Here is a 27,069-nt window from a genome sequence, read left to right as displayed (position 1 = left end):
TCGAAATTGTGACTAGCTAAGTCAGCTGCATTCAACTGTGCATGACATTGCACTTTTACCTGTGATACATTGAGTAGAAGCCTTCTTCAATAGTTAAATCATCCTGATCTACCATTTTTAATGTCCTGCTTGTACTTTGACTATAGAAGGTGGGATGGGAGGGGGGGGGGCAGACTCACCGCCGGGGGGGACAAATTAAATATTAGGGGGCGGTAGCCCACCAATAGCCCACAGAATACAAATCACAGTGCCCGAGACCTCTGTGAAGGGCCCCTGAGCAGCCGAGCAGTACCTCAACAGGTTAACATACGGGACTACCGGCTATGGAGAATAAATTGGTTTGGGCAAATGGGAAAAATCCGTGGACTGACCCCCGACCGACATAGGAAGCCCGGTATGCTGGCAGACAGGACCTCGACAACAGCGTAGGGCCTTCAGAGAAAATGCGAAGGCATCGAGGGCAACGTGGAAGGCTACTGAGCGATTGGACTGCCCATGAAAGCGGACATATAGGTCCCCCAGCGACAGCGTAGGACCTCTAACAGCGTAATGAGCCTCAGAATCTTTCCAATCACCGCCCTCTTAAGCAGCGGACAATCCTTTGTGTCCGCCCACGGATTCTTCACTTTGGATTATGACTGCTCTTGGTTGCCTGGAGCCCAAAAACGTCCGATTTTTTGTGTGCTTGTATATTTTATGTTAGAGAACTGCGTTTGCTCGGCCGGCTGTGAGCTCCTTAGGAGCCTGTTGTATGAATCTAAACCTTCTTTGAGCCTCCTGAGCCTATATGGGCGCATTCGGGGATCAGGGGGACATGGCCCTGTGCCCCCCCCGCCCTCCTGACTGACCACTTCCTCAAGGCTTTATGGCATTAGCTGCATGTAAGGGTCCTCAAGCAACTGCAGTGTCCCTTTAAGTCGGGAAGGGCCCGCTGAACAGTCAGATGGGGCTAACCTGTGCTAAGCGGTATGGTCGGTGGCGCTCGAACGAGCTTTGTGAGCCATATATATCCTCACCCCTGGATGAAGGGTGAGGTGGGGGATGGGGAGCGGACCAGTGCATTTTGGAAGTTCAAAACGCCTTTAGGGCTTCTGCTTCTAAGGCATTAAAAACAGACCCCCAAGATGAAATCGTAAGTCTATCATAAGACCCTCGAATAAAGAGAGGGTCCCTGTGTTTATAAAATGACCCCTTTCGTTGAAAGGAATCCCTGCGCCCGATTTGGGCTTATTGTGGCTGCGCCACTGACTTAAGTTCTGCCCGAACATATGAACGTATACATCTGGGACCCGCCCCTAAAAGGGTGTTTCCTTTTCTGCATGTGTTGAAGTAACACTTGTGTTTTAGTAGCTTTGAGAATTAATCATCCGTACGTCGACGAGCGTGGCGCGCATTATTGGTGTTTTGGTGTTGCGTTTTATATATGGGGAGTGTATTTATATTCACTTGATGTTCGGATCGAAGCCTGGTCTGCGCTGGTGAGTGAAAATTATGTAATTGTTCAAGAAAGTGTGTTGGGAATAATTTGTGCGCACGGACGCATCGACGAAACCTTACATGTTCACACGGTTGACCCGTCTGGCAGAGGGGCGGATTAAAAGTGAGAGCCAGAGTCGGACGTTTGGATGTATTTAACCTATTGCAATGGATATTGCCTACAGTTTGATCCATCAAATCGCGTAGACTGCTATGTTTTTTAATTATACTACCTGCAGTGGACGAGTGGAACTAAGGCCAAGGAAGACCGTAATCTCTGTGACTGACTGGGCTACCTGCAAGCCATCTGTGGTTGTGCTGTGAGATTTACTGTCAGTCTTAAGTTTTTCCACTGAATATATGTAAATGTGGAGTACACAAAATTGTTGACTGTTTTTTTCTGTGTGTGCCATCAATTGATCAGGCTCAATTTCTTATGACAAAGTCAAGGTTTCTGACATATATCATGCACAGGTTTGAGGCACCTGTCAAGTATGATTGTGATTTAAAGGTTAAGTATTCTGCCAGTTTCATGCTCATCAGTTTTATATTTTTTAAGATATAGATTTGGTTTTGAAACCTCATTTCTAGGTACTGAACCACTGCAATGTATATGTGCTATCTCAAATGTGATTTGAACCACATTTTGTGTACTTACCCTCTAGCAGCAGATTGTTGTTTCTAGACTCATCTTGACTTACCAGCTGCCATGAATACCTGGCACTTTCTGAATGTTGTGTTCCAGTCTGTATATCATTGCCCTGCTTTGGGGCTGGACATTTGAGTGGAAAAAATGTGATGTGTGTCATGAAGTGCTAATTGGGTACTAAGCCATGACATGTGTGGCTGTGAAAATGAGTGATGTGTGGATGGCAAGGTGATGGCGGTGGAATGGTATGACACTTGCTTTACAATAAGATTTTGTTATGAATGCATTTTGTCATGGCTATGGCCTTCAATCTTGATGCCTGGAAATATTATGATTTCTAAGCATAAAAGGGCATCAAAGGGATGACAATGCTATAAACAATATTTGTATAACATTGATAGACAAAGAGTAAACAAAAGTATAGCATGTCATACAAATAAAGTTGTTGAGGTATCAGTGCAGATAAAAAGCAAAGTTTTCTCTGAAGTCAATAATATAAGTTCATCAAAGATATATTACAATTTTCATTACAAATTAGTTATGTTCCAGGGAACATGAGCCTGCCTCAACCTGTAATGCAGTTATAATTAAAGATGTGTGTATGGTTCAGGCCATACCATTGGGCTATTGTGACACCACTGGTATGTCTGGTATGGATCCAGGAATTGTTATGGGTGAAATGGGTGATTAAAAAAATTATATATATATATATATATATACAATATTGAAAATTATCTCTTCTTGCAATATTGTTTATTCATTTAATAAATAATATTGCAAATGGTTTCTTCCAATTTGACCTCAAGTTTTTGCCCGAAAACTCCAGCAGCCCATGAACTACCCAGCGAAACTGTCTGTTGTGTTTTCTGCAAGAGGGTCAATGGATGTAAAACAGTTTTCATATGTGCAAAAAGGTTGTAAATTATGAAAGAATTATAATGACAGTTAAGCAGAGTTGGTAATAGAAATGGGTGATGTTCTTCTGCCGAGATTGTATTGATGCCCTAGACCTGGAGAATATTGGGCTTGTGATGTGGCAGAGCATTCATACATTGTTTTGGTTTTGTATTTTTTTGTCATCAAGTAGCATAGTGTTATGAATTCAGGGAATGTGGAACACTTAATTGCTTCTAAATTTTGGGGTGAGTAGAAAAATGTCCTGATGTGGTCAAATTATCCTATGTTGCACTGGCTCATGGTGTTGAAGTTGCTGCCTGTTTAAACTACTCTGATTTTGCCTGATCACTGATCATAATCACTTGGAGCATTATGCTCAATCCAAATTGTTCAACAAACACTTAGTGATCTGCATAGGGATGCCATGAGGATATTAACCTCTATATGAATCACTCTGGTTTACCCAGGTGTCAGGAACACCCCCACCATTTGCAATTTTGGCTCCTAGCCTGAAGTTGCTTTCTTCATAGTAACATTCTCACCCCATTCCCATGAGCAGCTTGCATCTGAAATCATGCTTATGATGCCAGGACCATGCTAATAATGCTAACCCTGCTGAGACCCCTCACACATTCCTGCCCTGGCCCTAATTCTGTCCCTTGACCCTGCTGTCACATCACCTATGTCACCCTTGCCTTTAGGCCTCCTTTTTGTTCTCTTTAGCTGTTACATGGTTATAATCTAATGTGTTACAAAATCATTAACTGTGAAACCATTGACTGTTATGATCTAAACCTTCCCATAATGTAAACCCATGACTGAACCAAACAAAAATGCACCCCTTTTTTCATTTTGCCTCCCGTGTCCAGTTTTTTCATGTAACCCTATCAAGGCATTCTCATGGATGGAGCCCATGCTTCCTGCATTCAGACTCTCTATCTCTTGCTTACTTACAACTGCAGGTGAGCTTCTTGTATGCCTGCAGTATCCTTCCTTACTGCTGTGTATTTGCCTTACTGGTAAGTATAAAAAGAAAGCTGTGCTGGTTGGGTTGCATTCTAGGATGCAGCCTACACCCATGATAGGTAGTCATATCTACCATATGCCTATGGTGAGTAGTCATACAGTCCTGTAGGATAATGTTGCATGTTTTTGTATGTGACCTTATTGTTATACAGTCATAGATCACATTGTAATGTTGAGTGATTGTTGGATAGAGACCATCATGTTACTCAGTATGGTACTGTGATGTGAGACTTCATCACTTTGTGTGAAAAAAGCTCAGTAAAACGCGAAATTTTTTCCAAATTGATATGTGTATGACTGCTAGGATTAAAGCTTTGATGATTGTGATCAGATGGGAGACTGGATGTATGTGGATATTGCACTAATCCCACCAGCAATAAAAGTGATAAGTTTTTGATAACAGGACACCAACCTTGTGTGTGATGTGAAGCCTGGTTTCATTGTGCAATAACTACAAGCATTAGCCAGAGCCATAATCATATTATTGGTAACAATCATATAAAACCATATAATTTATGCTGTCATGCAGCAGTGGACTAGAAACATGTGTTTGAAAGGAATAGTCATTGTGTGCAGGTGTCTACTTTTCTGCAACATAAGCAGATATTTTACCATATCTTTAAGATTTATTAGAGCTTTTCCAATTGCATTCATTTCTGGGAGCGCAGCCCAAACAAAGAAGTGCCTGGTGCGTGAGCCCGACCCCACCATCTTGTCATGACATTCCAGGTCAATGGCGGAATTGGCCACGGCCATGGGCGAAATGACCAGGCCAATGCTGATCCCAGCATATTTTCCGTCAAAGTCCGCGGTATTAACAAATACGATGAACGCATGGCCGTCTACCCAGTATGGTGCGGCTTAAGCCTGATCTTAGTTGCACCAGATTGGACGCTATTTTAGGCTCCCCATCTGCTCTGCAATGCTCTATGTACTATTCCCGCTCTCCATGTCACGTTGTTGCAAGTCAACAACACAGGTCCTTCGTGAGTGCAAAGCATAACAGCTGCATGCATATATCGTGCTACTTGCCGCTGCAATTTCGAAATGTCCAGGATGTGCTGTTCCGGTCCGATGATGCAAGCTCAACAAGAGCGTTCCACGGTCGGGTTGTTTCGGCCCTACCGCACACCCGATATGTCCAAAGTGGGGGAAATCGAAATGGATGACTCAGCCCGCGCTGAATGTGGCAGGATTGCCGAGTGTCACGAATCCATCGCAGAGGCGCAAAAGCCAATAATCTCACGCTGGGCCTAGTCTGGTACCGCCAGTCATGGCTATGTGATGGCAATTGCCTGTTAAAGACGTTTGAACCGGAGGGGTCTGCAGCGGCCGTAGCTTACGTAATGTGAAGCAGGGATAACGGAACAGCCGAGCCCCATCTCAGTCCGAGTCCGGCCATGCGGTGAGCTCGGCTGCCGGTGACAGTGGTGCGCGTTTCAGATCCCTTGATGGCGGAGCAGAATGGCTCGGCCGAGCCGCCGCCGCCGCCGTCGGACGGCGCCATGGGTGACGCGGCGGCCCGCGACGGCCGGCTCCAGCCCGGCAAGGTGCCGCCGCTCGATGTGAGTCTGCCCCGGCCGGCCGGACCGGCGCCGGGCTGCGGTGGGCCCGGCCGCCGGCTCCGCAGATTACCGACCCGCACTGGGCATTTCCCGGCTGCAGATCGGATCGTGCAGGCGGCGTGCACTGTCGTCTGTGTCCTTGTGCTTAGCAGCGCAGTTGTTTACATGAGTCAGTCCTTGGCGAATTAATACCTGCCGGATGCATGTGTGCTGCCTGACCTGCCACAATACCTTTACGTGCAGGCGACCCGTCTCGCCCTGCCTGTATGCAGGGGATGCAGTCCACAGTCCCATGGTGTATGCCAATGTGGCTCAGGTTATACGAGCAAGGGTTGTGTCATGCCGATAACCACGGGCCGATGCTAACCGTATGAGGGTCAGATAGTTGACTCTTGTGCTTTGTGCAGCTACACAGATGGCTGTGCTTGCCATGTTGCTATTGGGCTGTGATGCACACTACCATGATCAGCTCACCATCCTCTGTATGAATTGCTTGGACACTCCTGTCGTCCATGTGGAAATATATCCTGTTGGCCATTGCTGCGTGTTGGTATTGCACGTTTTCCCAGTTTGCAGAATATCGCGTCGCTGCCACCGAACCCCCCCAGACGACCATCTCGTCTGACCAGACAACCCCGATGACCGTTCAGTGAGACCAACGAGCAGCTAACCTCAGGTGCCCGTCAGTGCGCTGGCGTCCCCACTGAGCCTCATCCGCGTCTCCCCAGATCACGGCGGCCCAGGGCGCGGCGCAGATGGCGGTGGCCGTGGCGCTGTCGGCTTCGGCGCCCGACCCGGACGGCCCGCCCAGCCCCGGCTCGCCCTCCGACGGCCGCCGACAGTCGGCCCGCGGCGCGCGGCGCGACAAACAGAAGCTCGGTCACCGGCGCGTCCGCGAGGGCGAGGTCACATACAAAAAGGTGCGCACGCCACCGAGACCGCTTGAGAGGAGAGGCAGTCTCGCCTCGCCGGCCGCCAGGGCCGGTGATGGGTGTTGTTGACCCGGCTGCGGCCGCTCTGTCGTCTCACTCACCCGCTGTTGCCGCGGTGCGCCCAAACTGCTCACACGCGGGCCCGCCGCGAAGGCTCGAGCACAGACCGCACAGTCGCCGGTGCAGCGCTACGTGGAGCCGCGTCCCCAGCAGTTGGGGCGACAATGACACTGGCTCCGACCATTTCCAGATCCAAACGACCACAATCATGGGTGCTATCCAGCTGGGCATCTCGTACGCGCTGGGGTCGGAGGCGTCACGCACCACGCGGGACGTGCTGCTCAGCGACTTCTACACGATAGAGACGATTGCGTTCCCCAATCAGGGCGGCACTCACACGCCCGCCCATCACTTCGTCGACTTCCGCTTCAAGATCTACGCCACCATCGGCTTCAAGTACTTCCGGACGCTGTTCGGCATCCGGCCGGACGACTTCCTGGTCAGTGTCGTTTCCGAGGGCGGTCAGAGGCGCCCGAAGGTGGCGGCGCGGACACGGCGACGCTTCTGACTCACTCGTGGTGTGGCTGGAACGCTCTGGCTAAGGGAGGAGACCGAGGGGTCACCCTGCTCGCGCTCAAAGCTTCAGATAGGGGACGCCTTTGCCATGTTTAGGGCTGGACGAGTGCTGGTGTGTGACGACGTGGCTGTTGACCGCGGCGATACGCCGCCACCTTTTTGTGTTGAAATAAAGGAAGACTTTAAGTCCCAGCTTCTCGCGGTCGCGCATAGAGCTGTTTGGAAATGACACCAATTTTGCTGCAATGGTCATGCTGATGTTCAGCTTTCAAGTCACCCTTACGTACCGCATATTTTCCTGAGCTCTTTGCGTCCGTAATTGTCCTGTTGCGGTTTGACCTCTGGCGGGCATGCCTTTCAACGCCCAATAGAACTGACCGGCCCATCGAGCCACGGGCCACAGACACATCTGCGGAGAGACAGCGCGACGCTGACGACCGTCATGCGGCGCCCCTGCGCTGACCGCCCTCTGGCGCACCTGTTGCAGCTGTCGATGTGCAACGAGCCTCTGCGGGAGCTGACGAACGCAGGCGCGTCCGGCAGCATCTTCTACCTGACGCAGGACGACGAATTCATCGTCAAGACGGTGCAGCACAAGGAGGGCGAGCTGCTGCTCAAGCTGCTGCCTGCCTACTTCATGGTCAGTGCAGGCCGGCAGGGCTCGGCCTCCTCAGCTTCCGGGGCTGGGAGCTGGTCTATGGATTTGCAGCGGGGTAGCGCGTACCTTGTAACAAGTCTTCGCAAACAAATTTGAGTGGTGCATTGCTTTATGTACCCTCGTGAAAAGACGGATGAGCTGGTACACCACGTGTATTTCTTTTGTGTGGAAATGTCGCCCGCAAGCAGTCAGCCCGCCGCCCGTGTCTACTTAAAATTGTGCATACATGCCCCCGCACTACTCGGACGCGCTCCTACGAGGACCTGCCCGCTAACATGTGTAGCACGCCGCGGTTCAGTTGCCAGTCGTTGTTGCGCCATCTTGATTAATTATTCGACATGTCACCCGTGATTGTCGGCAGAATCTGAACCAAAACCCGCGAACGCTGCTGCCCAAGTTCTTCGGCCTGTACTGCTATCAGTGCAACTCCAAGAACATCCGGCTCGTGGTGATGAATAACCTGCTGCCATCTTCGATCAAAATACACCAGCGCTACGACCTGAAAGGGTCCACGTATAAACGGAAGGTGAGCGTGTTGGCCAATGACTGAAGTGATCGGGTGTACGGAGGGCTGCTTGCGCACCTCCTGTCCTCCGGGAGAGCGCTGATTGGCCGACGCCTGCGTCTGATGTGGCCTGTCTCCGCACGCCAGGCCAGCAAACAGGAGCGCAGTAAGCGGTCGCCGACCTACAAGGACCTGGACTTCATGGAGCACCACCCCGAGGGTCTGATGCTGGAGGCGTCCACCTATAATGCGCTCATGCAGACCATTCAGAACGACGTGCGGGTAAGCAGAGCCCCGCGGCGCGCCGGCCGATCGCCCGCGCTGTGGCTGACACGGGGTCGGTGCGAGTGCGGACCGCCGGCACGTGGCGCCAGTTACGCAGAGGACGGGTGCCGCGCTGCCGGCCTGTACGAAGCATGCGGAGATATCGGCCGCGTGGGCGTACGGGACGGGCCCTGTGATGGTGGTCGGACGGCGCAAGTCGTGCACGCCCGACTGAATTGGCTTGCGTTTCGCAGGTCCTGGAAAGCTTCCAGATTATGGACTACAGTCTCCTAGTGGGCGTCCATAACCTGGACATCGCTGCCAAAGAAAAGGCCGTAAGTGGCAGCTGGCGTGGGTTGTGGCGCTGGCACTATGCGTCCGCGTAGGACACACCGGACGCTTGTTAACTCCTAGGGCGGGCATGCTTGTTTTTTATCTTTTCTCTCATGCTGTCTGAGGGCAAGTTGTTCTTCCATGGAATACACAGGCGCGAAAAACAATTCTTGCATGAGAGATCGCCCAGTCACGCAATGCTCCCTTACGTGTGGTTGTGCCCATGTCGTGGCCATGTGGTCGCGCCCGTGTGGTCGTGTCCATGTGGTCGTGCTCATGTGGTCGCGCCCGTGTGGTCGTGCTCGTGTGGTCGTGCCCGTATGGTTGTAAAAGCAGTTTTGTTCTGTGCCGGGCGACCTCGAGGCCGCGTTCCCCATTGGCAAAGTGCCCGAGTTCGTACCTGAGACGTAGCAATTGCACACGGCATACACAAGCGACGATCCGCCAAGCCGTACGAACTGTTGTGGCGCTCTTACCTGTGACGTCATGGGCTGCGGTCTGCGGATGACGTTTAGCAATGGGGAGCGCGGTCGCGGTGCTGCGACGTCGCCCACGTGACCGGTGTCGGTGACCCTGACGACGGCCGCCAGGAGGCGGAGGCCGAGCCGGAGACGGATGGCGCCGGTCTGAGCCGCTCGCGCAGCATTAACCGGCACCGGCTGGTGGCGCACAGCACCGCCATGGAGAGTATCCAGGCCGAGTCGGAGCCCATCGACGACGAGCAGGACGTGCCGTGAGTGGTGCCCGGCCCGGCGGGGGGAGAAGGGGGTGGGGCTAATGGTGCTCAGTATGGGCGGGGTATCTGATCTGCCGCCATTTGCGGTATTTGGGGAACACGCGGGGAGCGCGCCTTACTGACTGTGAACTGGCCGATGTGTGATGTGACGTTGCTCATGTGAGCTGGCCGGTGTTGCGGGGCGTGACCGACGTGTTCCCGGCCGCAGACCGGGGGGCATTCCGGCACGGAACTCACGCGGCGAGCGCGTGCTGCTCTTCCTCGGCATCATCGACATCCTGCAGTCGTACCGCGTCAAGAAGCGGCTAGAGCACACGCTCAAGTCGATGGTGCACGACGGCAACACCATCTCCGTGCACCGGCCCGACTTCTACGCGCGCCGCTTCTTCGACTTCATGGCGAAGACGGTGTTCCAGAAGATTCCGTCGCGTGAGTGCGGCGCGCGCGCCTCCCGCCTCGGTGGCTTGTCGTACCGTACCGCACCGCAGCGCCGCTTCCCGCACCGACCCCGGCTACCCTCTGGTCTGCTGCTGTAGCTGCAGGTCTTCACTGTCTCTGTTCTCTGCCGCCGGGAGCGGGCTCGAGGGCCGGCGCCGTGCCGCACCGGGGCGGCCAGTCAGTCGCGGGCGCCGGCGCCCTCTCTTGGTTGTTTGCCGATGCTCAGTGTGTCTGTGCCGACGACAGGTGCCGGTCGTGCGCGGCCAGTCGAGTGTACTCATATCTTCCTTCTGAGTGGTCTGTGTGGCTTTGTTAGCCTGTAGTCGGTCGGCTGTGGCCGCCGTGGCCCGGCGCGCACTAACACGTGTTTCCGTTGGCCGTCTCGCTACACCAGTGGACGGCATTAAGGGCAGCCACCGGAAGTTCCGCACCCTCGTGTCCAGTTACATGGGTACGGCTGCACCGGGCGGTGTGTGGTGTCTATCGGTGTTAGCTGTAGATCTGATCCGCGCCGCCTGCCTGCCTGCACCCAGCCTCGGCAGAGGGGGAGCCGCTTGCCCCCCCCCCCCCCCGCCGCCGCCTCCGCCGCCCGTCCGCTCGCCCCTTCAACAGACAGTGCCCAGCCCTGCTGGGGCACTCGCCCTGCTCACTGGTACACCCCCTTCATGGGGGTGCCCGCAGCGCAACGACACTCTGTTATGGGCCTCTTGCAGCCTGAGTTTGGGAACATTGCTCCGTGTGGGTTCTCGTAGCCAATATGTGAGTCTTTATTGGCTTACCTCTGGCTTACCTTTGGGGTCTCGCCGACTGATCGGTTTGCTTGAGTTTTATGGGCTTGTCTGTTTGCAGTTTCACGGACCTTTCTATATGAACTCCTCTCTTAGGTTTGTCGGAGCTTTTCTGATCGGTTTGGATGTTCATCATTTGACTCATCTTGGACAGATTTGACTGGGCTCTCACTAGTCCATCTGCTGTGTTTATGTCACTGAGTGACCTGTGGGAGGTGTCCCATTGTTTGGATTGTCGTTGGTCCATTTCGTTTTATTTCCTGTTGGCATATTGATCTGGGATATCCCACCGACTATTGTGCATTAGTCATCAGGCGCTGATCTGTTTGGTATTTAATTGCTGACGTGTTCGGGGTGCTGGCCGGGCCACCGCCGGCTCGGCTTTTGCGTCCCGCCTTCACACGGCCCGGCCTGTACGGTTTCGGCGGACTGATCGGTGTTAGGTGTCTCTAGCGGCATTGTTTAAGGGCTGTCCCATTCACTTAAGTTCCGTTTAGTTCTCTTTAGGACACTTGACAGTCCCACGGGTGCTCCAACCGGTCCCTGTTCCCTGTGGTGACGCGGCGTGTTCGCGCGCACGGCCTCCGTGGCGCCCCGTCGGCGCACAGGGACGAGCGGTGGGGGCGCTACCGTCGGCTGCATGTCCCCGTGAGAGACGCCCCGACCGTGACCGGCGCTGGCCAGACTGCATGGCTCTGTCGGCGCTGGCGGCCGCCCGCCGCCGCGGCGCCGCGCTGCCAGCGCGCCGGCGACCGCTGCCCACCTCCTCAGCATGGCGCCGCCTCCGCCTCCGCGGCAGCAGGCTGCTCCGACCGGTATCTAGCCGTGCAATGCTCGATAGCCGGCCGTCTCGTGCCCCGGCTAGCTTTGTCCGACGGGACTAGCTTTGCCCGGCACGGGTTGGGAGCACGGTAGCCGGGGGGGGGGGGGGGGGGGGGGGGGGGGGCGAGGGGTGAACTAGTCGGGGGTAGCGCGGCGGCGAGCGCCCCGGAATATCTTGCCTCGTGAGCTGCATCTCCTCTGGGCCGGAGCGCGTACCCCGGTGTCGTGCGCCAAGCCCGGCCTGCCCGAGCCGGGCTGCCTCCAGTCCGCGCGCCGGCCGCGGCCGTGTTCCGGACTGTGCGCGTGCTGACGCAGCTGCCGTGCGCCCGCAGCGCTGCGCCACTCGCCCTCCAAGCGGAAGGGACAGTCGCTGCGGATGCGCGCGATGGACAACGAACGCAAGGACTCGGAGCTGTCGGCCGAGCAGCGGCAGCGGCAGCCGGGCCGGCCGGCCACCAGCAGTGAGTGTCGGCCGCGCCGCCCGGTCACTGACCGTCACCGGCACTGGCGCCTCTGGCGGCCGCAGCGCCGTGTCTCCGCGCTCGTCTGCGTTGTCCTGTTACCGGTCGCTGGTGAGGGCGCGGGGTGTATTCGTCTGGTGCGGGCTCAACTCTTGGCTGCTTGGTGTATGTGACTCACTGCACTAACCAGCGACTGCGTTTGCAGGACAAACCTCCGGTGTTGGGTGCGATTCCAAGTCAGGTGGGTGCTGGGTGTGCCGGGCACTTGAGCATGCTCCTCGCTCTGTGTGGTGGCCGTGGTGGTTGTGGCTGGCGTCTGGTGTCGTTTGGAGGCTGTTTTGCTCTCTCTCTCTCTCTCTCTCCTCCTCCTCTCGCTCTCTCTCCTCTACCCTCTCTCTCTCTCTCCCCTACTCTCCTCCATCCTCGTCTCATCTCTCTCTCTCTCTCTCTCTCTCTCCTCTTCTACTCATCTCTCTCTCTCTCTATCTCTCTCTCCATCAACTCCTCTCTCTCTCTCTCCTCATCTCTCGCTCGTCTCTCTCTCTCTCATTCATCTCTCTCTCTCTCTCTCCTCCTCTCTCTCTCCTCTCTCTCTCTCTCTCTCTTCTCTCTCCTCTCTCTCTCTCTCTCTCTCTCTCTCTCTCTCTCTCTCTCTCTCTCTCTCTCTCTCTCTCTCTCTCTCTCTCTCTCTCTCTCTCTCTCCTCTCTCTCTCTCTCTCTCTCTCTCTCTCTCTCTCTCTCTCTCTCTCTCTCTCTCTCTCTCTCTCTCTCTCTCTCTCTCTCTCTCCTCTCTCTCTCTCTCTCTCTCTCTCTCTCTCTCTCTCTCTCTCTCTCTCTCTCTCTCTCTCTCTCTCTCTCTCTCTCTCTCTCTCTCTCTCTCTCTCTCTCTCTCTCTCTCTCATCTCTCTCCCTCTCTCCCCTCTCCCCCATCCCTCTCTCTCGCTCTTTCTCTCCTATTTTGTATCCTCTCTTCCTCCGTTCACAGCCTTTCCCCCCCCTCCCCCTGCGCCGTCACTCAGTTTTCCTCTCCTGGTCCGTGCCCCACCCCCTCCATCCCATCCCTACGCCTCCCTTACCATTGTCAGCATCGCCTTACCCTTTCATCCCCGACTACCTATTTCCATGTCCTGCTTCCTTTCCCTCTTGTTCTTTTCCTCTGCTCTCTCCATTCCGGTCATTCATTTTCTCTTTCCCTTTTGAATATCATTTTGTTCTTCCCACTCATCTCCCGCTCTGTCTTACCCCCGTCTATCGCTTATTTCGGCTCTCTCTCCTTAAGACATTCCCTGTCTATTTCATCTTCTTTCTCTCCAGCCACTAACTCTCTGGCTATCTAACTCTGGCGCGGCGCGTGGCTGGTAGCTAGCGCTGACCGGAACGGGGTGTGGCCTGTTTCAGGAGTCCCCAGCACCCCACCCGCGCCCCCGTGTGCCCCTATCCTGGGCGGGCCGCAGGTGTCGCTGCCGGCCGTGCTGCAGGACCGGCCGCGGCCGCCGCCCGGCCGGCACCGTCAGCCGCCGCCCGTGCCGCCCCGCTCGCCCAAGTCGCTGCCGCTGGTCGGCGCGCACAGCCGAGGTAGTGGTCCGCTGCCGTCGCCGCCGCCGCCGCCGCCGGCACCGCCGGCACCCGCACCCCTGCACGCCTGCTGGCCGGCCGGCCTGCCGCGGCCGTACCGGACACCGGCCGCCGTCCTCGGCCCCGTCCTGCCGCCGACGCGCTCCGACTCCCGCCAGTCCATGTACTCTGCCCTGAGTCGCCAGGAGTCGACAGGTCCGTCACCTCCTCTCAGCCCGTTTACTGGGCGCTCGTCCCTGTCCCTTCCCCTCCCAGGCCGTGAACTGGGCGCTCTTCTCCGTCCCTCCTCTCAGACCGTGTGCTGGGCGCTCGTCCCCCTCCCCCCTCTCAGGCCGTACACTGGGCGCTCGTCCCCTGTCCCCCCCCCCCCTCTCCCAAGCCGTGAGCTGGGCTCTCGTCCCCGTCCGCTCCCATGCCGTGTATTGGGCGCTCATCTCCGTATCCCGCCCCTCCCAAGCCGTGAGCTGGGCGCTCGTCCCTGTCCTTTCCCCTCCCAGGCCGTGTACTGAGCGCTTTTTTCCGTCCCTCCTCTCAGACCGTATACTGGGCGCTCGTCCCCCTCCCCCCTCTCAGGCCGTATACTGGGCGCTCGTCCCTGCCCCCCCCCCTCCCCCCTCTCCCAAGCCGTAAACTGGGCGCTGTTCTCCGTCCCTCCTCTCAGACCGTGAGCTGGGCGCTCGTCCCCGTCCTCTCCCAGGCCGTGTAGTGGGCGCTCGTCCCCGTCCTCTCCCAGGCCGTGTATTGGGCGCTCGTCCCTGCCCCCTCCCCGCTGTAAGTTCTTACACAGTCCGGGATCATCACCAACAGCGGCGGGCTCGAACGACCCCGGCTGCTGCAGCTGTCCTATAGGCCCTCCCCGATGCCTGGCAGTCCCGCTCCTGTCCTGCCCTGGGTCGCTAGCCGCTGTCGGTCCCGTCTCGTGCACTGTTCCGCAGCGCTGTGGAGCCTTTGTAGTTGACCAGCTGCCCGGCAGCAGCCGCAGTCGCTCCTGTCCTGAGGTCTCCTTGCCTTGTTGTTGACGACCTCAGCGTTGGCGTTGCCCCCTCCCCCCCATGATCACCACCTGTCCCAATCCCATGCCCTGTGTTCAGCGTGACGGGCGCCCTCGTTCTGCCTCATCCTCCCCTCCCCACACATAGTGATCCGTATTTAATCCAGTCTGTAGTGAAACTGAAAGAACGACCTGAGGGATAACAGCAGGGGTAACTCACATGGAGTGATAATAGGCTAGACGCTATCTGGCCATGTTATCGCGCTCGAAATTCAAAGTAACTAACCCATCAACCAGTGATACGTTGGTATTTAAAACACATGCCGGCGCAGCATCAGCACGTTAATTATCTGGAGTGAAATACAAATTTGCCTCCTTATGACCCCCACCGATCCGGCTGACAAACGTCGTCACGCAAATTGCGGGAATTGCGATCTCGTCGGTCCAGCGGGCCTGTGCGGACCTCTTGTTGGTCGTACACACCTGCCGCTGCCATCAGGGGCCGACGACTTCCAGACCGCCAGATAAAACATGTCCGCATCCATCACATCTGAAGTCTCGCAGTATCCGTCCGGTCACGTTCGGCTGTTGTCGGCGTCGCTCTCCGTCGCTCTCCTCTCGCTCTCCTCTCGCTCTCCTGACCGGCGCGGTCTCCTCCCTTCCCCCGTCGGTTCCTGGCCCCCGGCTGGCGGGGCCGCCCGCCCCCGCCGCGTCTACCGTCCTGACCGGCGCGCGGCCTAGCCCCCCATGACTGTTCCTGGCTTCCGCCTGGTGGGGTCGCCCGCCCCCGCCGCGTCCGCCGCTTTCCTGAGCGGCGCGCGGCTTGGTCCCCCCTCCCCGTCCGTTCCTGGCCCCCGGCTGGCGGGGCCGCCCGCCCGCGCTGCGCGTAGCATGGGTGGCGCCCTCTGTGTCGTCAGTGGCTGCGTCTGCATCTGGCATGACTTGGCTCGTGCCCCCGTGCCTAGGCGATTTGTCTCGGGCAGCCTGTAGGTCGTGGCCGGCATGAGCTGGTGAGGGCGCTGCAGTGGACACGGGCTCATGTCGACCGGTCGCCTTCAGACGCCAAACGGCCTGTATCCGACCGGTGGTCCACGCGCCAGCACTGCTCCTCCCTGTGTCGCATATGGTGATAGCGTTCCTTGTTTGGCAGCAATGCGAAGCCTTGGTTGACTTGCCACAAGTTTTATGTCTTGCAACGGCATAAGAATATTCACTTGTCACGTAACGAGTACTGCTGCTTGCTAGCAATCCACGCATGCCCTCCGTTATTATCATTAATTCGTGGCTATTTTTAGTTGCCGTTTGTTGTCCTATGCTACGTGACGTTTGTGGCGGAGATGGGGATGGAGATGGAGATGTACCTTCCCAAATCGGCAGATGCCTGCCTGCGAGTCCACCGCAATGGTGGCATTCCTGGGATGGTGGCCGCTCTGAACCTGGTCGTGTCACCTTCTGCCTCGGGACCTCCTGGTGTCAATGCCAATAGAGGCTGATATGCTGAGCATTGGTGATCCTACCTTGCCGCATGCTGTTTGAAATGAACACCCAAAGCCATTGCGAAGGAAATTGCCCTAAGCCATGTCATTTGTGTGGATGTCACTGTATACAGGCCGTGGGGTAGTGCCGGTGTTGATGTGTCGTGACCCGGGCGCACCCGGGGCTGCTCGGTTCAGAGCGGGTCGGGACGGGCCGCGTGGTGTGTTAGTCTCGGCGCCTGGTGCGCCGCCTTCCCTGCGCCATCGTTTCCGCCCAACACTGCCAGCATCGAGCCGTGTACTTCACGTGATGCCCACCGCGCTGCATGTCGGCAAATCAAAAGTACCTAGCATTTTTGGCGTGGACGTGGTCCGATGGTGACCGTGACAGCCGTCTAGGTCAGGATGTCACTGCCCCGATCAGACGAGACAGACGAGACGAGACATGCTGGCCAGTGCCTGTGTGTGGGTGGGGGGGGGGGGGGGGCGCCTCTCCGCGCGCGCCTGTTACGCCCCCCCCCCCTCGCCGTGCCCCTGTGCGGGTGTATGTTGCTGTGGTGTTCTGTGGGGACGCATGATCAGCTGCCCGCCCGTGTCCGAGCCCGACGTGCCGAGTCGGCGCGCGTCAGCACCTCCACGTTCGGGCACCACTGTTGCCTCTGCGAGCACGCGCGCCTAGCAGCCAGACGTGCCGACCGTGTGCGTGTCAGTGTGCCGACGACTCTCTTGGCCGCTGGCCCTGCCCCTGTGGCCACCGGCCGTGTCCGGGTCTGATGACTGAACGTGTTCGCTGTGCGCGTGCATGTGCTGCGTATGCGCGTGTGCGTGTGTGTGTGGCCCGGTCCGTGCCGGCGTCCCTGTCCGTGCCTGCGGCCGCGTCTGACGGCCGGCCGTGTCCGCTGTGCGCGCAGGCGGGCTGCAGCAGCAGACCAGCGTGACCAGCACGAGCAGCGCTGGCGGCCGGCAGCCGGAGTCGGCCTCGCGCCACGTGACGCAGCTCACCATCAGCGGCTCCTCGTCGGCCGGCGACGACGACAAACGCGACAGCGTCAGGTGGGTGCGCCTCGGCCGTCGCGCCCTCCGCCGTCCGTCGCCGCCGACCGCTGCCCGTCGGCCGCCGCGTACCACTGACGCCGCCGGCCCTCTTCTGGTAGACTGGTGGGGTACAAGCGACACCTCACGCGCTTCCCGTCCGTGCTGCGCACTCCCGAGCTGAGCGCGCCGCACGGCCGCAGGGGCGCCGGCCCGGCGTCGGCCATCAGGTACCGACTCGAGTGCGTGTGGCGTGTGACTAACCGGCGGGGCTCCGACCGGACTCCCTACTCCTCCGGCTCCCCCGCTCCTCCGGCTCCTGTTGCTCCTCCGACACCCCTTGCTCCTTCGGCCTCCCTGCTCCCCCGGCTCCCACTGCTCCTCCGGCTCCCCCTTTCCTCCGCCCCCCCCCCCCCGGCTCCTCCGACTCCCCTTGCTCCTCCGGCTCCCCTTGCTCCTCCGGCTCCTCCGCCTCCTCTTGGCCTTCCAGCTCTCCCTGTTCCTCCGGCTTCCCTTGCTCCTCCGGCTCCCCTTGCTCCTACTGCTCCCCTTGGTCCTTCGGCACCCTTGCTCCCTTTGCTCCCCTCCTCCTCCGGCTCCCACCGCTCCGACAGGGCTCCCAGCTCGTCCGGCTCCCCCGACTCTTCCGGCTCTTCGGGCTCCCCTGCCGTCTGCGGCGAACGCTGCGGCCGCCCGACGAGGACGGTGGCGAGCCCGGCTGCCGCCGTGCAGGTCCCGCCGTCCCGCCGGCCCTGGCGCTGGCCGCGCGCCGAGGCCATCCCAGAAGCGGGAGAGCGTGTGATGGCGGCACGCGTGGTGTCGGGAGATAGCCCCGTAGACGTGTGGTGGTGGTGGTGGCGGCGGACGGCAGCTCGTGCCGCTGCGCTCTGGATCTGACCCGGGGGTCGGCGTCGCCCTGCCCGCCAGCGTGTACGAGTCGCGCTACACCGTGGTGGTCCACTCGTCGGTGGCGGCGGGCGCGCGGCGGGTCCGCGGGCTGACCAGGTACTGGCGGCGGGGTCCGCGCACAGGCCCCTGCATTGCGGCCGGCTCGGCCTCGGGGACCGCAGACGGGCCGGATACCGTACTAGTCAATAACACTGCACGACCCGGAGTGACCGCATTGTAGCTGACTGACTTCAACGCAATCACGCAGTGAACGCTGAGACCGGTGTTTGGTAGAAGGCAATTAGTGAGTCTGTACTGGGCCAGTGTGGGAGTGATATGAGCATCAAATGATCAGCAATTTTGGCTGGTTTTAAGTGTCTAACTTCGCTTCGACATGTGACTTTAAGAAGCGTATTTTCTGCCACCCGTCTAGAAGTAACCCTGATCCGTGTGCGGTGTTCTTTTTTTGTTGTTATTCCAGTCAAGTGCATTTGGTTTCTGCGTTCCCTGACTGCTTATCGTTCAGTTTCGATCTTTCATCACCAGCTTTTGTGAGTTGTGTGGTGAAGTATGTAGACACTAGAGTAGCGTTAATACTTACCTTTCGTCCTTTCACTGTTCACACATTCCTGAAATTATTACGTCCCTCCGCCTCTCCCCCGTTCTTCGCATTGCGGCGTCTCCGTCCTCAGCGGTGTCCGTCCCTGGTTCCGAGACGGTCCGCCCCAGCCCGTGTCCCTCCTCTCGGGCAGTGTCCGTCCCTGGTTCCGACCCGTGTCCCTTCCCCTCGGGCGGTGCCCGTTCTTGATCCCGGCCCCGCGGTCCGCCCAGCCCGTGTCCCTTCCCCTCGGGCGGTGCCCGTTCTTGGTCCCGGCCCCGCGGTCCGCCCCAGCCCGTGCCCCTCCCCTCGGGCGGTGTCCGTCCCTGGTCCCGGCCCGTGTCCCTTCCCCTCGGGCGGTGCCCGTTCTTGGTCCCGGCCCCGCGGTCCGCCCCAGCCCGTGTCCCTCCCCTCGGGCGGTGTCCGTCCCTGGTTCCGGCCCGTGTCCCTCCCCCCGGGCGGCGTCCGTGCCAGCGTGCCCGCCTCTGACGGCGCCGGCGCCCGGCCGCAGTGTGTCGGACATCCAGCTGGACCCGCGGCCCGAGTCGCGCTCTACGCTGAGCGTCGACTCGGGGCCGAGCTCGGCGGCGGCGGCGGCGACCGGTCCGCTGCGACACGTCACCTGGACGCCGCCCATGTCGGTGGAGGGCAGCACGCCCACCTGGACCGAGGGCACGCCCAGCTTCACCGAGAGCTCCAGCAGCGGCGACATGGGTGAGGCGCGCTAGCTGCACGGCTGCTGGGGCGGGAGCGCACTGCCAGGCGCGACGCGCTCTGGCGGAGCTGGTCTCGGCGGGATGTGGTGGGCGTCATCACGAGTGATCTGCGCTCGTGGTGAGAGGGTCGGCCGCTGCACCGTTGTCATTCCGGGGAGCGTTGTGGCCGGTGCTGGGGGCATGCCGCCAGCAGAGGGCTGAGCTTTTCTCTTTAAAGAGGCTGCTGTTGGGAGAAATGCGGCGAACTGGTTGTTGGGAAGGACTCGGTGTTCAGGACTTCCTCGCCTGAGAGGTGCGGCACTAGCCTTTCGGAGCATGGTATTGCCCGTTGGGCGGAACGCGAGGTTGAGGTTTGAGGGCGGTCAGGATCGTCGCCGATGTGGTGTTCGGTGGTTGGACCGAGCCGGGCCGGGAGATGACCTCTGAGCTGGTCGCGCTGCCGCCAGGCTGTCCGACCACGCCCGTGAAGAGCCTGACGGCCAGCCGGGACAGCGGCGTCAACACCATGCCGTACGTCAAGCTGAACAGCAGCTGCTCGGACCGAATCCCCACCGCCTCCTACCAGGAGACGGAGATGGTGAGTAGTCGCCGGACGCCGGCCGTGCTGGCGTCGGCTGAGCAGCGGCCGGCCGCCTCGCTTGTGCGCCGCCCGCTCTGGGGCCGGCGAGGTCGCCGCTGGCGTCTGGGGACGCTGTCTGGTTTGTGTGGTGTCGCATGCACGTCCGTTTGACAACGCTGCCGGGCACAGCGGGGCGCTGGGAACGGTAGACACGCACTGCACACAGGCGGGGTCCTCCCGAATCCTCCCGCCGTCCCCTCTCCGCCGGTATGCGGCGACCCTGACTAGCAGCCATCACGTATGAGTTGCGTTTGGTTTGGTTTTCACTCGTTTGTTGATGCTCTGCATACCTGACGTGGTTTGGATTGGCCGCCGCCCGCCGCTGCTAGACGAAAGTAGACAAGCGACCAATGGCACGCGTTCGATGTTTACTGTTTTGTCACCCGCATGTGAGCGTTATGATTTGGCGCGCGTATGAGTTCCGTTCGCCCTCAGCCTCGGTTCGGTTGTGTTTCGGTGGTTTCACTGTAGGCCCGGCGCACGTGACCGTCTGGATGACTGCGCGGCGCTGACCGTCTGCGTCACTTTGTGCACGCGCCCTCCCTCCTGCGTTCTTGTTTGGACTCTCCCGTTATGTTTCGTTTGTACTTCTGATGGATCGATTGCATGGCGATGGTTTCTGTTCGGCCGGACGGCGCTGTGACTGGCCTGTGCCGCTGTTCTGTTCGGACCGTTACGTTCATGATGGGCAGCTGCGGCGCCCGGCGCAACTGGGCGCATGCGTGTCCCGCTCGCCCACCAGAGGCCGTCCCCCGCCCCACTGCACCATGCTCGGCTGTTGTGCACTTTCGTTCGTGACGGCGCGCACGAAGGCGTTCAGAATGGGTCGCGTTGTCGCGGAGCGTGACAAGCGCTGAGTGGATAGCCGGTCGTTGTCGGTGTAATGGTTGAGTGCGTTGGATCGGTTTGCTTACGAGTGGAGTGGCCAGTCGCTCAGCCGATGCTTGCTTCGCACCTTGATCATTGACGTGCCCGGTTGAAATGACGTGGTGTTGAGCCGGGCCGACGCGTCCGTTTGCTGCGTCAGCTGGTTTGTAGTGCGCGGCCCTGAGCGCGGCGCAGCGGCGGCGGAGTGTGCCACCGGGCGTCGGCGGTGGACGGGCGGACGGAGCGAGTCGTGGGCAGCCTGTGTGCCGCCGTCGGTGACGGCCTGATGTTTTCAGTGATGTTGCCGTGCCGGCGGCGCCGGGACGCGCCAGCGCCGGCGGCCGCCGCTGACGCCGGCGCGCATCCGGCCGCCGGCGCCGGCCGCCGGCCAGTAGCGGCGCGGGCCGGCGGCGGGCCCGGTGCTCGCCTCGGCCCGGCGCGGGCTCGGTCGGCCCGGTGCTCGCCTCGCCTCGCCGCCTCGGCCGCCAGACGTACCCACTGCTGCGGCCGGCACCACACTGCTCGCTGGCGGTCAGCCGGGTGTTTTTGCGTATCTCCGTTGTTGGTTAGCGCTGGACGAGGGCCGAAGCGGGGCCCGTCTCGTCGGTGACCGCCGCTGCCGCGCTGCCGGGCGCGGTCCGTCGCACCGCGGCGCACGGGCGGCGTCTGCTTGTGGCGGCCTGCTGCGACGGCTGGCTTTGACGTCTCTTCTCATCACTGTCTCTGTGGCTGGTCTGTGTCTCCGTGTGAAGCTCCCTTCCCGTAGCGCCAGCGGGTGGTGGCATGTAGCATCTGCGAGCGCTACTGCAATCTGCGTGTGACGGCGTGTGGCGGTGCCACCGATCCTGTGGTCACCGGGCGCGCTTGTCTGGGTTCGGCACCTCACCGCCAGCGCGCTCCACTGGCGCTCGCCGCCCCACCCGCCTGTCCTCTCTGTGCTGTCTGTCCGCCCTCTGCCGCCGTTGTCCGCCGGCCCGCCGCAGCCTGCCGGGTCCGCGTCTCCGGGGCCACGCCGCGCCCGCTGCCGGTCGGGCCAGCGGCGCCGACGACCGGCCGACCAACTCAACTCAACTCTAGCTGATCTCTTGTATTCGCCGATCGAGCTTATGTCTTTGAGCGCGCACTTGGCGCGTGTCGGAATGGTGGAAGTGGCCGGGTACGACCGGTTTGGAAGCGTTCGTCGGGGAGAACCGTGCGCCGAGCGTGACGTGTGACTGCGGCGGCTGTTGTGTTTTGTGATAGTGCACCTGAGCTGGCGGCGGCGCCCGGCCGGGTCGCCGCCGGCGCTCGGCCGCCGGCGCCGCCGGGTCCGCGCGCGACACGACGGCCGCCGCCGACTGCTAGAGGCCAGCTCCGTGTGGTTGTAGGGACCTCAGGTGGTGATATATTACTAGCGCGTGGTGGCTGAAGTTCCGGTGGCGTGTTCAGTGATGCCTGCGTATTGTTTCATCCAGTTAGTCAATGTGAATACACTTATGCCGTATGGAGAGGATGTGACATTCAGCGCCGGAGGAAGGCTCGGTCTGACCGGCGGCCGAGTCAGGCTACAGGTGAAGTTTGGGCTCCCTCTCTTTCAACTGGTGGGCGCTCCCTCCAGCGGGTTTCTCACATCAGCACACGCACACACACAGACGTACGGGTGCTGAGTGTTCCCACTGCAGACTTTTGGTTGCTTCTTTGCTTTGTTTTCTCGTTCGGCTCGGTTCTGTTGGTACCGGACGCTACGTGTCCCGGTGGCCTCCGTGTTTTCTGTTTTGTTTGTTCCATTGTTTTACGTGTGGCGTTTCTGTCGGTGTGCCGTGTGGGCCCGGGTCACCGCCTGCGCCGGCTCGGCTGGCTCTGACGGCGCGCGCCGTTCCGTTGCAGGGCGTGGTGTCGACGGCCACCGACTCGGTTTGTATCCACGTGAGCGGCCCGGTCGGCCGGCGCTGATCAGGCCTGTGCGGTCAAGCAGCGAACGGCCGGTCCGCGAGCCCGCGCGCCGCGTCGCCGGGCCAGCGGCCGGACTCGCGCCTCTGAACTGTGATGGGGCGTGGCGACACGCCCGGGACGCCGTGTCGCTGCGCTGTCGGCTCGCCCGCGTGTATGGGTTGCGTGCGTGCGTGCGTGCGTGACGCTCGGCTCGGGCGGGACACCCGAGCCGGGGTGGTCGCCGCTGGTGCGGCGGGCGGCCGGGGCCGACGCGCCCGACGGACGGAGCCGCGCCGCCGCCGTCGCCGACGCGCCCACACAGGGTCCAACGACGCAGCATTTACCTTCGACAGTGGGCCGGCGTGGCCCGTGCATTTATATCGGCTTCGCCCTGGGCGATGAGCCTTTGAGCTACGTAACCGTTACGGATGTGGCGCGGCTTCATCGCTGCGGACGCGGCGTCGAACGAGACGGTGTTGCGATATAGCTGTGAATGATGTCCCGGGGGCGCATTGGCGGGGGTCGTGAGCCGGGGCGCGGCGCCAGCGAGTTAGTCGCCACGAGATCTGTACATTCTTGGGGTTCAGCTGTAGTTGAGAGCAGCGGTTCGGCGCTCCGGAGCCGGCTGACCGCGCGCCGTCCCGCTGGTCCCGCTTTGCTGTTGTTCAGTATGTCTAGCTTACGCATAATACAGCTAATGCGACCTGTCGTGCTGTTTTGTTCGGGGCTGGGAGTGGCCTCGGTCGGGTTCGGCGCGGTGTCCGGCGCCCGCCTGGTCTGCCGTGACCTGTCCTCTTCCAGAGGTGCGGCCGTCGCCTGGTGACCTGGTATCGGGTGCTGGCTGGCTCCGTCGTAACGTCCTGACATGCCTTCTAGGCGCCGCGCCCCGTCTATAACTGTTGCTCGGAGCCGAACGTTGTCTGCTTCGCTGACGGCCGGCCGTTCTGCGTGCGGTGCGCGGCCCAGTTCGTGTAGCCAGGTACGGCGGCGCAGGGGCTGGCGGCCGACCGCCGGCCGCGCCCCACTGCTCCCGGCCTGTCGTGACGCTTCGGCCCCGCCTCCGCCCACCGGGCGAACCCGCCTGTCACTGACACGGCGGGGCCAGTGTTTTTACGTGACAGGATGCTGTGAGGTGTTTTGAAGTTGCGAGTAGTTCGCTGCCTGGTTTGACCTTACCGCACTGCTCTGCGAAGGGCACTCGCTGATGTGCTGTGACCTTTTTTGACGTTTGACGTGCGGCAAGTTCAGTGGATGGAGGGTGTACGGGGATTGGCAGTACTCCCAAGGGTGCATCACTTCGTGCCGGAGGTTTTGTTTGACGCGCTGTGAGCTGGTGTTGCTTGTGGCTTGGGTTTGGCAGCGGTGTGTTGCAACGCCACTGTTTCCGTGTTGGGCGAGTCTGCACGCTTCGGATATGCCCGCCGATGGCCTGGGCCGTTCTGCGGCTGTGCTGTCGCCCTTTCGGCGCGACGGAGACAGGTGAGACTGCCAGTGCCTGCTGCCAATCACGCATGTGTTGTCAAGCGACGGCTTGCTTGATTCGGTGATTCGACGGGCGATGCGGGGCAGGTCGGGTGGGCTGGACGGGGGTCATCGGGACTCACCTATGCACCCCGGTATGCGCACGCTTTGGGTCGTGTTTCTACATCCCATCTCGATCGCTCGGTGAGTGCGAGTCGTGATGGGCACTCGGTATTTGCTCTTAACAGGCCTGGGCTGCGGCCGGTGACAGTGGCTGCGCTAAAGGTCAGGTGACGTTAGAGAGCAGAGCGGATCATGCCAAACATTGCGGTACCACAAACTTTCGCTATCAAATTATGCCGCCGACCTGAGATTGCACGGTCGAATGGTAGGGATTGGGACTCACACGAGCGCTGCTTAGGTGAACTCTGACCCCAGAAATCCAGCCATTCAAATAGTTCATCGGGATTGATATTATTTTATTTTTGTAATCATTCCAGCAGTTACGAGCTGCACGAGACGTTGCTCAGGGCAGGCGCGCTGATTTGTGCATGCGGCGTCTTTCGACCTCGGCGCCTGCCGAGTGCGTGCCAAGGAGGAGGCTGGCGGGGGGCGCGCCGGTACCTGGCTGTGACCAGTGAAGCAGGTCTCGTTTTCAGACGCACCTTTGAAGGGGACGCGGGCGGGCGCCGGTTTCGCCCGGCCGACAGCGCGCAACGCCACTGTCGGCTGGGTGGGCGGACCGCTGCTGAGTCCGCGCATCCATTACGAAGACGACGAGGCGGCGAACTCGGCCGCCGACCAGAACGGAATCTGGGACCAGCGCTGGGCACAGGGCAGACCTGCGGAGCCAGCGGCGACACAGACAGAACTTCAGAAGCTCTCAGCGTCCCAATCCGAACCCTCAGACTCTCGGAAGGCGCAGCTCGAACCCTCGGACCATCAGAAGATCCGGACCGAGCCCACAGATCCTCAGAAGGTCCAGACCGAACCCACAGATCCTCAGAAGGACCAGACCGAACCCACAGATCCTCAGAAGGTCCAGACCGAACCCACAGATCCTCAGAAGGTCCAGACCGAACCAGACCGAACTGGAAGCGGGCAGCCAGTTGCCGCAGGCGGAGGTCGGGGCGGCGTTCCAAAGGAGTGGCCTGACCGCAGGGCGGGCGAGCCGGCCGAGACCGCTCACCGCGGAGGCGCCGCACCGCACAACTCAAAGGACAGCGCGACGAGACGACCCAGCGAGCCAGGGGGCGCCAGCAGCGGCCCGTCTGGCGTCCCTAGAGGTGACGAGGGCGGCCCGCCGGCCGGGGTGGGCGCAGGTGAGCGAGCCGTCTCGGCCGGACCACCAGCCGACGTCCGCGGTGGCTCGCTCGGGCCGCTCGGTGACTGCGGCCGCCGGCAGGGTGACGGCGGCGCCTCGCTGGCTGGTCGGATCTGGGGCCGGCTCTCGCTGCGCCTGTCAGGCCGCAGGCGAGCGGGCGGGGCGCGCCGGGCCAACTCGACTGCCGGACGTCGGCCGCCATCCTCGGAGGCCGTGCTGTGACGCGCGCGGACGGCGCCGGCGGCGTCCGCGACGCGGCGTGGGTGTCCTCCCAGCCGCCGCCGTCAGCCCGCGCCGGCCAGTCCCCGAGGACGGTCGGACAGTCCAGCTCGGGTACATCGCTAGAGTTGTATGCGATACAACCTTCCACCGGCAGATGGGCCAGTTGTACGGTGTGCACATGCGTATCTGGGGCTCTGTGTAGCGAGGTCCGATGCACTTTCGGCGTGACATTGGCGCGTGGTGAACAACGCCTGAGAAAGGGAGAGGTGTGTTTGCCCGGACACGTGGAGAGGTGTGTATGCTGGGGTGTGAGTACGTGTTAGATTGCGAGGGAACTGCGGGAGTGATCTGCGTGGATGCCCGGCTCATTGTTATTTCTGAGTGTAATACAATTATTGAATATTGGATGCAATGAGTGAGTTGAAAAGCTCGTAGCTACACACAATAACATGGGGAGGCGCCCACTGACCAACCAAAGCTGGCACCCACTGTCTTGGGGAGGCACCGACTGACTACCCGAAGCTGGCATGCACTGACTTGGGGAGACACCCACTGAATAACAAAGGCTGACATCCACTGACCTACGGAATCCCGGCGAAGAGGTTAAGAAGCTTACCGCAGGCCGGCTTTACGGCCTTCACGACTCCGTATTGAACGGCGGTGCGTCTTGGTGGCCCGGTGGTTGCCATCCTGGCTCAATGTGCTTTTCGCGGCGTTTTAAGAAAGAAGGCTGTCACTTGTTTCTTGTAAGTTAATTTTCCTGCTGGGCCCTGGGGCGATGGCCTGCAATGTTTTGAGTTGTGCCAATGGTTCGAACAACATGTAGCCTAAAAGTCTGCTCAAATCTCTCGGATGCATAGAGCGATTCCACTGGTGAGGCTCATGGAAGCTCGGACAGGACCAAAATAAGTGGGAGAGGACAGGCCCCCGCCCGCGATCTAGGGATTGAGCACTAAGCCTGGGGTATTGCACGGGAAACATGTGCTCTGTCTTCAAAACCAACTTGCGCCAATACGTCAGGCGTTCCGACGACCCCCCCCCCCCCACACCCTGTTCCGTAATCCGGAGCTTCTACCACCACCGGATATACAGCTTCATTCGAATTGAATTGAACTGTACTTCAATCGAGCGGAGGAAGCAGAACAAATGTAAGACCTGACTCGGCCTTGGGACCGCTGCCATGAGATTGCCCGCGGCTGCGGTTGCGCCATATTTTACCCGTGATGGCTTCTCGCATAGATCACGGATGTATTAAGTGAAGGAC

General features: G+C 59.8%; 1 protein-coding gene across 2 annotated transcripts; it reads left to right on the top strand.

Annotated features, from left to right (window-relative positions):
- The first annotated feature begins 1,429 nt into the window (after window positions 1–1,429).
- On the top strand, window positions 1,430–26,222 carry LOC119112034 (phosphatidylinositol 4-phosphate 5-kinase type-1 alpha). 2 transcript variants are annotated; one of them, XM_037235994.1, is made up of 17 exons: window positions 1,430–1,478; window positions 5,492–5,613; window positions 6,342–6,533; window positions 6,796–7,044; window positions 7,609–7,761; window positions 8,141–8,305; window positions 8,432–8,566; window positions 8,803–8,883; window positions 9,472–9,614; window positions 9,826–10,046; window positions 10,450–10,506; window positions 11,998–12,126; window positions 12,332–12,367; window positions 17,079–17,220; window positions 19,197–19,399; window positions 19,848–19,978; window positions 24,906–26,222. In XM_037235994.1, the coding sequence occupies exons 2-17, from the start codon at window positions 5,500–5,502 to the stop codon at window positions 25,803–25,805; spliced, it is 3,051 nt and encodes a 1,016-aa protein (XP_037091889.1). In that variant the 5' UTR covers window positions 1,430–1,478; window positions 5,492–5,499; the 3' UTR covers window positions 25,806–26,222. The 2 variants fall into 2 exon arrangements, with proteins under 2 accessions (XP_037091889.1, XP_037091890.1); XM_037235995.1 differs by lacking the exons at window positions 1,430–1,478; window positions 24,906–26,222 and adding exons at window positions 1,543–1,600; window positions 22,754–23,506.
- Window positions 26,223–27,069: the final 847 nt, after the last annotated feature.

This window comes from Pollicipes pollicipes, unplaced genomic scaffold (genome assembly GCF_011947565.3).
Source record: "Pollicipes pollicipes isolate AB1234 unplaced genomic scaffold, Ppol_2.1 Scaffold_7261;HRSCAF=8764_pilon_pilon_pilon, whole genome shotgun sequence".
NCBI classification, from domain to species: Eukaryota; Metazoa; Arthropoda; class Thecostraca; order Pollicipedomorpha; family Pollicipedidae; genus Pollicipes; species Pollicipes pollicipes.
Note: the sequence above shows the minus strand (reverse complement) of the source record. Positions and strands in the feature narration are given on the sequence as shown.

Coding starts and splice junctions, on each gene's coding strand:
- LOC119112034 (XM_037235994.1), top strand. CDS start 5,500: ATGGCGGAGCAGAATGGCTCGGCCGAGCCGCCGCCGCCGCCGTCGGAC. Junction 6,534..6,795: donor GCGAGGTCACATACAAAAAG/GTGCGCACGCCA, acceptor GACCATTTCCAG/ATCCAAACGACCACAATCAT. Junction 8,567..8,802: donor CCATTCAGAACGACGTGCGG/GTAAGCAGAGCC, acceptor TGCGTTTCGCAG/GTCCTGGAAAGCTTCCAGAT.